At 35.7% G+C, this 13,034-nt stretch overlaps 1 protein-coding gene across 1 annotated transcript; it reads right to left on the reverse strand.

Annotated features, from left to right (window-relative positions):
- Positions 1-8,699: 8,699 nt before the first annotated feature.
- On the reverse strand, positions 8,700-12,831 carry LOC136227873 (uncharacterized). Its single transcript, XM_066016642.1, has 9 exons — positions 11,627-12,831; positions 11,298-11,362; positions 11,148-11,209; positions 10,119-11,066; positions 9,956-10,031; positions 9,744-9,866; positions 9,522-9,650; positions 9,374-9,436; positions 8,700-9,286 (listed from the first exon to the last, which is right to left on the reverse strand). The coding sequence occupies exons 1-9, from the start codon at positions 11,799-11,801 to the stop codon at positions 8,912-8,914; spliced, it is 2,016 nt and encodes a 671-aa protein (XP_065872714.1). The 5' UTR covers positions 11,802-12,831; the 3' UTR covers positions 8,700-8,911.
- Between the last annotated feature and the right edge of the window lie 203 nt (positions 12,832-13,034).

The following is a 13,034-nucleotide window of genomic DNA, read 5'->3' on the forward strand; positions in this document are numbered from 1 at the left end:
AAGCAACCCCGGTTCAAAATCTGAAATTCTAAATCATGTGATAGAGATAAAAGATCAAATCAAAACTTGTGTATCTCAACTACCTTTTCCTCAAAAATTAGAAAAGTTTAGGTTTGCTTCATGCTCAGAAGTTTTCATTCTCTTCGACCTACTAAGAGAATCCAAAAGGGAGCAAACCAAACTTTTTCATAATATGTTTAAATTCGACCTCCTGCTTTCATTAAACTTATTAGAGGCTCTTAATCCGTTTTGTAGGTACGGGTTATTTCTCAAGGAGTTCGAGTTCCTAACGTGAGTAGAAGCTTACACCTAGGAAGGAACTCCATGTCGAGCTAACCGACTATAAAGTAGCGCTTCTTGGGAGGCAACCCAAGTTTGGATTAAACTTTTTCTAGGTTTGTTTTTCTTTTTAATTCAATTATAGAGTTCTGTTTTTAACTTTGTTTAGTAAGTTGTCTTCTCCACCCTAACTTTTTGCACATGCGCTTGATGGTTTTAGATGCAATGTTGGAACTTATTGCATATTTTTAGTGTGAGGAGGAGGGGTAGACAAACTTACAAAAATTGTATAAATTTTAAATTTTTGTTGCGTCGTGTCTAGTTTAGTTTAGCGTTTTTAGGTTTTGTTTATGTTTTTGCATGTTTAGGACCTAAAACCGTGAACCTCCTTCGAATCTAAACTTCGTTATTTGTCTTTGAGGGCTGAGAACCAAATCTAAAATTGCATGACAACTAGTTTAGGCGTAGGACACAACTCTTGTATCTGTAAAAGCATGAGCTAAAGTTTGCATTTAGACCCTACTTTTGAAGAAATGCTAAAATCATTACTTAGGTAGATAACTTAAGAATTGAAGGCATATGATATTAAACTTGAGTTTGGAGAAAACTAGTAAACACAAAATTGAAACCCAAAGAATTGTGAGCTGAATTTGAGCCTAAGAGCGAACATCAAAAAGCTCTTTTTCTTGACATTTTTGTGTGAATGCTTTGACTTGTGGAAGATTACAGATTTTGCACCTAATACTGTGTTGAACCTACATGTAATGATTTGAGATGATAAACGATGAATCAGCCTCAATAGAATTAACCCTTTTCTTTACCTTATTTTCTCTTTTTCATCCACTCTAGGAAGCCCCTTTGAGCCTATATTTTTGTAGTTTGTAGATTTTTCTTTCGTTCTAACCTGTTTTTGCAAACCACAACTTGGTTCGCTACTTAACCCAAATTTTTTGCAAAGCTCGAATTGAGCCTTTGTTTTCTTCTAGCGCTTTATCTTTGTTTATGGCATTACAGTAGCAAGCCAAAAGGCTAAGAAGTGAATGAGCATCACTATCCCAAAAAGAAAAAAAAAGAAAAAAAAGAAGAAGAGAAAAACAGAAAAAAGAAAAGAAAAGAGACGAACAAGAGGGAAGAACTTCATTCCCCAGTTCCTAAAAATCAAAAACGTCTCAAGAAAACATCCCAAAAGAAAAAAAAAATATATAAATATAAGGGATGAATAAAAAGCTCAGTCACTTCGTATTTGCTAAAGCCATTTTAACTTTGTTTTTGTAGCGCTAGAACTTTTAACCCTTGTTGTACCTTTAACCCTCTAACCACATTACAACCCCAATTAGAGGCTGTTTTGATATCATCGGAGTCATATAGCATAGTAGAGGAACTCGGATGAACGTGCAAAATCAACGTAATCCTAAGCAAGAACATAAGCCGAGAGTAAACACTTTAGCCACCAAAATTGTGTGAATGAGTGAACTACCTATGGTGAGGTGTTTTACCTAGCGATCCCCTTAAACTCGTTTAATTGAACATGTGTCCATTTGCTTAAAACTATGACCCATGATAATTGAAATGCAGCTTTTGGATATCGTGTCTCTACTTTGTATTTTCGAATGCATGTAATTACAGATGCTCGAAATTGTGTCAAGCACCTAGTCAAACTGGGAAGTTTTCTAGCTTGCTTGTGATGGCGGGTTTAGTTTTTTAGTTTACTTGGGGACAAGTAAAGTTTTAAGTGCGAGGAGGTTTGATAGGGGTCAAAAACCCCTATCTTTGGGTACGATTTTAGGACGGTTTTTAGAGTTATTCGGTTAATAAGCGAGCAATTCTCGCATTTAATTGCTTTTGTGTGAGTTAGTTAGGAATTGAAAACATTCTATTTACTTTTCGCCGTTTAGGCTCGTTTTGTAATCAATTTAGGCAAATACGGCCGAAATAGCATGTGTATTAGAATTCCGTTATCTTTTGAAGCTAATTGGTCCGTCAAAAGTCGCACCAAACGAAGCGTTTGCTCAAAATAAGCGATTGACGGATCAATTTGGCTTTTTGGACTAATGTTTTCCGGAGTTTTTATTTCGTATGCAGGTGTGAAGTTGGACGAAAAAGGTCGCGGAACTCATCGAGCTTGGATCGAGCACGCTTCGGGCGAAAACGCTCGGCGAGCAGGCCTCTGGAGGCCTGCTCGGTGAGCAGGCCGCCAGGCGCCTGCTCGGCGAGCAGGGGGCTGCTCGGCGCGAGCAGCCCTGCTTGCCGAGCAGCCTTCCCTGCTCGGCGAGCAGCCCTGCGGGAATTGGTCAAAAAGACCAATTCCGCCCCCACGAAGCCACGTTCGGCCCCACGTCTTCCTAACCAACTAGGATACGAAAATAGGTCAAAACGAGGCCCGAGACGCGTCTATAAATAGGATTTTTCAATTGTAATTAGACATCTTTCGTTTTTGTAAATTATTCTAGCTTTCCCCTTGTAATTCCTCTTCATCTTCTCCATCTTCCTCAACCTCCATTGAAGCTCCTTCAAAGCTTTCTACCGAGGAATTATCAAGGTCCGTCCTTAAGATCAAGTCGCCGGCTGCAGAGTAAACAGGTTCCCTGAAAGGGATTTTTGTATCTCCTTTTATCTTTCCATGTTTGTACTCTTTGATACAGTTGCCGAACTTGACTTATTGTATCTTGTGACAATTGCTTTCGCCTTTAATAATTTAGCTCTTGTTTTGTTTTATGTTTATTGTCTAATTCTTGTCTCACGCTTTATTCAATTGGTTTAACTCATTCAAAAGCCCCAAAATCTAGTAGGCACATATTGCGAGCTGAATCTGACCTAGTCAGAGCCTAGGAGATTGACAACCTCTTAGTTGATTAAGCGCCAATTTACTGAGCCTTAGACCTAGTTTCGGCCTTAGGGAATCACGCGCTAGGAACCTCAGGAGGGTAAGTAGGGTTAATCGCCTTGGATACAAGTGACTTAGATTAGGTCTTTATTCAATAGACTTGATAATCTATCTTTATTATTATCGTTCATACCATATTCTTTCGAATAGTTTCATTAATGAAAGATCAATTAGGGGTAGAGTAATTTAGTTAGGCTTAGAATAACTTAGCTAGAATTAGATAACTTAGTTAGAATTAGATAATTTAGCTAGGATTAGCACAATTCAACCTAGGAGTAGATTAATTTAACAAACCAAACTCAAAACCCCCTAAGCCTAGATAACATCCGAGATCGAGTAGCTTGATACTTGCAGAAATAAATCCTGTGGACGATAACCTGGACTTAAACCAGAAATTTATTACTTGATAACGACGGGGTACACTTATCCCTTAGTGAGGATTCTCCAGAATCCGCACCAGATATCTCATGGGTCAGCAATGAACCGATGAGTTCGTCATATTTGTAGGTGGTTAAATCCTGAGCTTCCTCAACTGCTGTCTTCTTTGCTTGCCAATCTTTAGGAAGACTCCTGAGTATCTTTTTGACTTGTTCTTCCTCAGTGAAGATTTTCCCAAGTCTCTTGAGCTCATTAATGATGTTGGCAAACCTTGCATTCATGTCTGAAATGCCCTCATCATTGTTCATCTCGAATAGCTCGTACAGTCTCATCTGCTGATTCACCTTGGACTCCTTTACTTTATTGGTTCCCTCGTAGGTGACTTCCAGCTTTTTCCAGATCTCTTGTGCTGACTCACAACCTGAGATTTTATTATATTCTGCAGCATCGAGCGCACAGTGAAGCATATTGATAGCCGAAGCGTGATTTTGAAGCTTCTTAAGATCATCCTCTGTCCATTTGGCCTCAGCTTTTACAACTGTTTGGCCAGCCACAACTTCGACAGGTACAAATGGGCCTTGGACTATAGATAGCCAAGCACTCATGTTTGTAGCCTGAATGAAATTTTTCATCCTATTCTTCCAGAAGGTATAGTTTGACCCGAAGAATAGGGGAGGCCTAGTAATGGACAGCCCCTCAGGCAGTATCTGAGTTGTTTGGTTTCCAGGGAGAAACCGAGTGCTGTTTTCGCCCATGGTAGGGATCAGCTCAAGGTTGTTAGACCTTTTAAAGTGAGCTTTGACGCTCTGATACCACTTGTTGGTCCCTTGTAAGGTTGCAAGTATAGTTCCAAGGGGGGGGGGGTTAGGAACTATTTAAACTTTTTCGCAATTAGGGCAGACTTCTTTTTCTAAGGAAAAAGGTTTTAACAGCGGCGCTGAGTAAACAGCAAGACACTGGCTTAGTCAACTGGTGACTAGGTCAGTTTCTTAGCTTGAGTCAGGAGATAGCACTTAGAGTCTATTCCTGAGCTCAGATGTTCAGCGTGCACAACTCTACTTGACCTCTTTACTTGGTCAGTTTTTGGTTATTTTAAGCAAGCAATATATATAAGGAGTTAAAGGTAAGAAATACTTCACTCAGCATATTTATCCAGGTTTGGCTTCTTCTAAGCCTACGTCCTGTCCCCGGAACACGTTCCGAGATTTCGAATCCTCTACTGAGCTCTTTAAAGGTAGAGCCTCAAACCTTTTACAATCTTAGCAACTGAGTATGACAAGAGTACCTTCCTCTATACCTCTACTCAATCCTAATCTCTCGCTGAGTACTAAAACCGAGTACTCAGCCTCTCCTTTCTATCTCTAGAAATGATAAGTGTATTGTCCTATACAAAGATTTGCTAAGACACTTTAGACGATTGAAACAATCACTCTAGACTTTTACACAAATATAAGAATTATAATGTAAGATTTGCTTTGCTTCTTTGCTTGCAGAACTTGTGTAGAAATTTGGTCAGCGTAATGGCTTGATCAAATTCTGTGTTGAGTGAAGCTTCTGATGGCACTATTTATAGAGACGTCTGGGCATCGGTCATTTCGAAATTCGAAATAACCGTTGGAGGGAAACGGCTACATGTCGTTGTCATCCTAACTTGCTCAGAGCTCTCGGCCAATCAGAATTGTGTATCTTCTGTCCTCGGTCAGCTCAGCAGACTGTCTCTCCTTTTATGGTAAAGTCAACTGGACAGCATATTGTGTCGTCTGAACTTTACCCAAAGTAGAAATACTTTGTCTGGAAGTTTTCATTTGCCAGCTGCTGTCTTGTACGCTTTGTCGAGACTACTCAGCAGCTTCATCTTGAAGTTGTTCCCGAAGGTCTTCTAGATCATTCATTTGCTGAGTTGCGTTTTGTTCAAAACGGCAACGTCTTGACAAACGCGGGTCGAGTTGTACTGAGTTGTTTGACTTGGGCCTTGACTTCCGTATTGGGCTTTGGGCCTTCTAATTCTTGTGTCTTATAAACAATTTAACTCAACATTGAACAAACACATTAGTAGAATAAATCAAAGCATTTAAACTTAGTGTGTTTAGAATATGTATTTTAATTATACTTAAACAATTTTGTCAAATCAAAATTTATGTGGAAAGATGTTTCAACATCATTGACGTAATAGAATAGGTTAGGGACCAAATGTGACCAAATAATAGATCAGGGGTCAAATAGCAAAATTTTGGATACACTAGGCCAAATAATCCTTTAAACCTATATTAATTCTTGAACGTATGAATATAGATTGACTTCATTGACGTAATCACTGATATGTCATCAAATGAATCAACAAAAATCAATAACTTAAAGTAAGGTGATCAATCGTCATTAAATCCTTTACCTTTCAAATAAATATATTAAATCCTTGATTAATTAATTTATAATACATCAAGCTTTAAACCTGGATAATCATCTTTTAACATATTAAATTCTTATTTGACACACCGGTAATATATATTTTCAATCTCCATGTATTGAAGTTTTCTTTGTTTCTGATTACAGTCTATTGAAAATCGAATAAATAAAGGTTTAAATTCGTCTTTAAAGTTGGTATTGAGGTTCAATTTAATCTAAGTCATTCTTTAAATATTAATTCAGTCTTTAAAGTTTGTTAAAAATGTCAAATTGATCCGGAACCAAATCAGTTCTGAAAATATAATATTTTTCTATACTTAAACTTTATCATGTTTACATTTGACATTTGAAATCTATTTTTATACGTAAAAACTATTATATTCTGCACAGTCGCAGAAAACTTTGGTGTCAGCATGTTATTTTATACGTTAATGCAGAAATCAATGCATTAATACTATTTTGAGGGGTTTAGTGAAGTTTTATGTCTCTGTTTCCGGGAGTTCCCTCAGAACTAATTGTTCGGGACCTATGTTTCTACTTCGAGGGATTTCTTTTGTCAGTCCGATTTTTACCTCTATTTATTTTTCTCACGTATTATCACTTAATATAATTATTTCATTAACAAAAAAATAAAAAATAATATAGTATAATTAAAATTCTAAATTCAATTAATTCTTATCCAAAATTAGATATTCTGCACTGACGCATAAAGTAATACATCGAAACCAAAACGTTCCACAGTTTTTAAGTATAAAAACATATTTGAGCTATCAAAATGTAAACATAATAAAGTTCATGTATCAAAAATATATAAAACTGGATTAATTTGATATTTTCGATCACCTTTAATGGATACTCAAAGATTGAACTAAATTGACTCACCATATCAACTTTAAACCAATTTGAACGTTTTCAATGGCATTCAAAACAATGACTAGTCAGATACAACCTTTCATTGTTACCATAACTTGTCAACTCTTTTTTTATTTCCATCAGATCACACTTGACTTGATAGTTGAATATATTTCAACTACTTTTCAAATTTTAATTTGACTTTATTCATAACTCAGTAGCACAAATGGGAAAAGTAAGGGAAGGAGAAGGTTCAAACGACTTGCCAATATACCTGGGCATGGGTTGGGTTCGGGCCGAGTCTATCGGGCTTTTAATAAAACATGACGAGTCCAAGCCCGGCCCGGTCCGGCCCGCTATAAATTCAATCAGGTTCGGACCTAAAATATGAATTCCAAACCCGTATGTCCAAACTCATCTATATATATTTTTTAAAAAAATACAATTAAAATGTCTAGTCCTAATCTTCCACTGATTTGTCATTTTTTTTTATTAAAAACCTTTTACAGTAACATATTTATCTCTTTGATTTTGTAAACTATGGAGAATGTTGTTGTTAAAAAAATTGGCAATATTGCTTTCAAAAAAAAAAAGAAAATTGGCAATATTTTTTACAATTACATTGATGCTAAACAGACAATGCGTAGTTTGTTGGCCACATGGACCATGAAAATTTGAGTTGCTTTGCTGGTCAATACTTTTGCTTTTATTTATAAATTATATATATATATATATATATATATATATATATTATCAGGTCGGGTCGGTAGAAAATTCATATAGTCCAAATCCGCCCAATTTATAATGGGTTTATATGGGTTTGGGTTCGGGCCGGACCTGACATCAATTTCATGTGTCCAAGTCCGGTTAAATGGGTCCGGACCGGGTGGGTTCGCTGACCCATACCCATGTCTACTTGCCAATAACAAAAAATACAAATTGCTTGTAAATGGAATATTATAATCATCAGAAAGTTATTAACAAGTGGCTACAAAAACTAGACAAAACAAGTTCTTTTTTTCTACAATAAAGAATCTTCTGAAAGCACAAGGGGTGGAGACAAGGAGGGGCCGTCCCTCCCGCCGGAACCACAATGGTCACGAATAGTTTCGGCCATCTAATATTAGTCTATATAGATTATATGTAGTAGTATTTCATTGTTTAAATATAGATGAGATAAGTTCAATTCTCCCTAACCTCAATTTATTTTAAAAAGTGTTTATTTATTTAAATTTTATTTTTCAATAATTATAAAACTATATTACCATAATTAATTAATTAATTTATTTATTTATTTATTTTCATAACACTTTTGAACTCATTTTTATTATGTCTTTTTCATTAAAAAAATTAATCCTTATTTTTTTAGACTCAAACAACTTAATTTTTAAATTAAATTTTAAAATTAAAAATAAAAAAAATGTAAAAATGTTATAATTTTTTTAGAAACTAGCATTGAAGTAATAAAAAAATTAAATATATCATATTACATGCTAGGCTTGTTCAAAATTCAAAATTTTAATATTTTGGACCAATTAGGTGTTTCCTAAATTCAAATTTCTAATTTTTTTAGGCTTAGATCTTTTTGAATCCTTTTTTTTTTTTTTGTCTCTTAGGCCTCTATAAATCCAAATTTCAAGAGACCTGTTAGGCATTTTTAAATCGAAATTTCTAATTTTTTTTTTTTTTTTTTTTGCTTCTTAGACCCCCTTAAATCCAAATTATAAATTTTTTTTGGCCTGATGATAGGTCATCTGAAATCAAATTTTTTTCATTTTTATATATGTTTAGATCTCCCTAAATCTAAATTTTTTTACATGTTATGACTATTAAACAAAATCTAGTTTAATTTTGAGAAATTGTACATTAATACTTAAAATTGGTTCTTGACCATTCAAATTATAACACACATATATACAAAAAAATAAATAAATAAATAAATAAGCAAATTCGATTTAGCCAATTTTTTTTTTCCAAACATACGTGTAAAATCGGCCCCCCAACCGAAATCCTGTATTCGCCACTGACAAGGGGTTATAAGGGAAAGAAAGCTAACCTATAATTCAATGAATCAATTGAACCCAAAAAACAACAGATTCCTTATCTAATAACAACTTAAGCAACTCGCTTTGGCTCATAAGGAATGGTTTTAGACCTTCTTGAAGCAGCAGGGCAAACAGAAGCTTTTGTTGCCAAGGAAGAAGCACCACCATTTTCTCTTGCTTTGATTGCTGCTCTGCCTTTTATAACTGTAGAGCTTGTTTCTTTGATCGTGCCGAGTTGACCGGTTTTCAGCATAGAAGAACTCATTTGACTTCCTCTGGATACTTGCCTTAGAGATGGTAATTTAGACCTCCTCAAGGTATTATCTGATTTTGGAGTAGTGCTTGTCTGCTGTGAAGCTACCAATTTCTGCTTGGAACAAATAGTATGTCTCTGCGGAGTTGGAGTTCGAGTTGTTTTTTGCCCCATTCCCAAAGACCTATTTTGCTGCATAATATATTAAAATTTGTGAGTTTTAGAAATGTCTGTATAAAAATCTAAATGATTTCGGGCTCTACATTCGGTTAGACTTACAGGCTGCTGATCCAGTCTTCGTCTGTCGTGATTCTGGTTTTTCTCCGTGTACTTTGCATCTCTCTGGGATGAACAAAATATTAATTTAGACCTGGAAATTTGAAATAACCAAAAGAGATGTATGCAATTTTAGAGGAAAAAAACTCACTAGGAGTGCATAATGATGTTTTTCAAACGAGGCAAGAGCTGTTAATTTTGGAACTGCTGGGATTTCACAAAGAGGTCGTGTCGGGCGCAGTTTCGTTTCCAAAGTTGCTTCCTTGAAAATTCCTCTTTCCTATAAGAGTTATACATTCTTAGATTCCATTCAAGAGAAATAGAAGTTTTTGTATACAGTGGTCTGTTTGCTATAGAATTTGTAAAAACATACATCAGTTCTTAGCCGAAAGGGCTTTGGATTTGTCGGCTTTGGTTTCTTGAGCTTCAGGGATTGAGCATTGAAAGCAGGTGCGGCAGAGTTTTCTTTAGACTGCTTCCTTTTTGCTATAGTGGTCTGTTTCATGTTCAATGCAGCAACAAATCAGAAACTCGAAACATTGCAAACATACACAACAGAACAGAAGTTATGATAATCTAGTATACCTTTTGATTTCTCTTTGGAATCTCATGTTTGCTAAGAATCTTATGTTCTATGTGGATTGTCTTAACGCCCGATTCTCTGCAAATAGAAATACTAGTAAGTGATGGTTGCATTAACATGGATATCATCTTGCCAAAAAGGAAGAAAACTAAACGAGTTTCTAACCTGTTATGATCAGAGGCTAAAGCATTCTCCTTATCATCACTCTCCATGGCTTCACGTTCCTTTCCCTTATCATCTTGCTCTATGATTTCGCCAGGAGGTTGAAATTCGGAAGAATTTGAATCAATTCTACTAGCATCTGACAGGCATTTCTCATCTGAAGGTGGTCTTGAGATTTCATCACCACAAGAAGTAATAGAACAAACTTCAGGAGAAATGTTAGTTGTTTTTTCCTCAGTCTCCGTTTCATTGACATCCTTTTCAACCCTTTCCCCACGCACAGGATCTTGGTTTTTCAATAAGTTGTTTGCTTTTCTATTTTTCTCCAAACATCTAGAAGATTTGGCAGGCTGGACCTTGTCCTTTTGAGAAAGTAGACCATCAAAAACTCGGCTCTTAACCTCTCGTCTTCTGAATTGTTTTCGAGAAGGCAATGGTTTATCATATCCCAAAACTTGCTTCTTCCGACTGGTGGTCTCAAGCTTCTTCACCCCAGCAGACAAGTTCTTTAAAGGTTTATTCATTTCACCCTTCTTCGGCCAACCAAATACCAAAGTTTTTGCCACTGCTCTACTATTTGAACCTTCATTGTCTGTTGTTTTCTGGTTCCTAACACTCGGAACTACTTCCGGGGTAGTCAAAGCCTGCTTAGCCTTAACTTTTGGGGTTGCACCCTTCTTCGGCCAACCAAATACCAAAGTTTTTGCTACTGCTCTACTATTTGAACCTTCATTGTCTGTTGTTTTCTGGTTCCTAACACTCGGAACTACTTCCGGGGTAGTCAAAGCCTGCTTAGCCTTAACTTTTGGGGTTGCATTTTGCTTAGAAAGAGGTTTAACTTTCACCTTGGTGTCAACTATACTTTTAGACATTGAAGAAATCAGAGCCATTCGTGTTATTCTTGACTTTGAAGGTTTTGCAGGAACCGTCCGAGGGCATTTGGCATCGACACTAAGGCACAGAAAACAGTAAATGAGATAATAGTACAAACATAATTACAGGTATAAAGAGAAGAAACACCTACATACACACCCTGAATTTTTTCGGCAGAGTGCCCTTCGGAGACCTATGTTGGGACTTCTTGCAGCCATAACCTGCAGGATTCAACATCTTATTTCCCAGAATCTAAATACGATACGCAATAGAAACCTAGAACTTGAAGATTAAATGCTTATAACTAACCCGGAGAACGAAATTTTTATAGATTGTTTCCGAGTCCATTTCTTCTTCATGATTATGGTCACATCCTGGAAAAACAGAATCATCAGATGATTGAGGAACTAAAAAAAGAAAGAATTTGAATAGTGTATGCAACGGAAGTGACTGATTTTCTGATTTGATGGTTGAACTTGAATAATTCATGTGGCCAGGTGCATATAATTGTTCAATCCACATTCAAATCCAATTCTCCTCTTTCGCCAAGACATTTGCGCAGAGAAAACAAAGCTAATTGAAGAAACCCGGAACCAGAAGAGTAAAACCAAACAGCATTTTGAATAAGAAAAACTCACCAGCTCTCGAGCAGAACCAGGAGCGATCATCTCCAGGTTGGTAGAGATCTGGTGAGTTGAGGTCCATGAACTTGGGTGCTTCAATGTTTTCATAGAATTCCTCAATCTCAGTTCCATTAACTTCTTCGCCATTGATGATCCACGAACTTGAGTCCACGAAATCAGACTCGTCCATGGAGGAAGACAGAATTAGAGAGAGAGAAAGTTAGAATTGGAATTCAGAGAAGTGGAGTTGTGTGATGGTGAGAAAACCTAGAAGAGATATTCTTAGTCTGACTTCACTGGAGGAAATAGCCGTTGGGAGAAATTATACGCTCCGACAAGATGGTTATAACTTATAGTAATGCATTAAGGGTAGTTTTGTAAATTAATTCATCAATTTATTCCTATGTGTCATTTGACTCGGCAAATTATTAGAAGTATCCGATTCTTCGTGCTAAATGGATGATATTTCATACATGGTATCTTCTATGGTTACTTTATTTTTAATAGGTATAATATAGACCCACATATATTATAGGATAATTAATTTATTAGTCTCTGTATTTTGACAAAACACACTGTTTAATCCCTGTATTTTTAAAAACACATGGTAAGGCCTCTAACCTTTTTCTCAGCAAACTGTTTAGTCTTTTTTGTCTCTTTGTTAGATTTTTTACCGTTTATGAATTCGGAAATGACTAAATTACCCTTTACTATTTACCTTCAAATTTCAGAAGAGGAAATCCAATTTAGAAGAATAAGCTTTTTGTATGGAGAACGAGAAAAATAACAGACCCAATGCTTACGAATTTGAACGATTAAGAAGAAAATTAAGAAGAAGAACACTCAAAATTGATTTCCGATGCAATAGAGTTTAAAGGAAAGGAAAATAAAGGAAAAGAAAAACGCAAATCCAAATTAACTAACAGAATCTTCATGAGAGTCTAACGGCAGTGACTAAACAGTTTACCGAGAAAAACGTTAGGGACTAAACAGTTCATCGAGAAAAAGGTTAGAGACTTTATCGTATGTTTTTAAAAATACAGGGACTAAACAGTGTGTTTTGTCAAAATATAGGGACTAATAAATTAATTACCCTATATTATAAGAGGTTCCACTATTTTAATTATTACGTTGAGTCACAATACACATGTCCAAATGTGAATTGGGAATACTCCGAGTGGCATGAAAGACCCAATACTTAATATAACAACTCCATTTCCTGAGATAAAACAACTCTTTTATGATTATACTCATAACTTTGTTTTAAACAATATTTTGAAAACCGGACCGGATGTTGAACCGGTGAGACATAAAATGATGTTTCATTGAACATAAAATTAAAAATTTCATACATATAATAAACAATTCTTAAGTTAACATATTAATTAAAAATTAAAAATTCATACAGATAATATAAAAATTC

This window comes from Euphorbia lathyris, chromosome 4 (assembly GCF_963576675.1).
Source record: "Euphorbia lathyris chromosome 4, ddEupLath1.1, whole genome shotgun sequence".
NCBI classification, from domain to species: Eukaryota; Viridiplantae; Streptophyta; class Magnoliopsida; order Malpighiales; family Euphorbiaceae; genus Euphorbia; species Euphorbia lathyris.

What these genes read in the sequence shown, in the direction of transcription:
- LOC136227873 (XM_066016642.1), bottom strand. Translation starts at nt 11,801, where the DNA reads ATGGACGAGTCTGATTTCGTGGACTCAAGTTCGTGGATCATCAATGGC. An exon ending in TTAGCCTCTGATCATAACAG is followed by an intron (nt 10,032 to 10,118) that starts GTTAGAAACTCG and finishes TTCTATTTGCAG; the next exon opens with AGAATCGGGCGTTAAGACAA. An exon ending in AACATCATTATGCACTCCTA is followed by an intron (nt 9,437 to 9,521) that starts GTGAGTTTTTTT and finishes TGTTCATCCCAG; the next exon opens with AGAGATGCAAAGTACACGGA.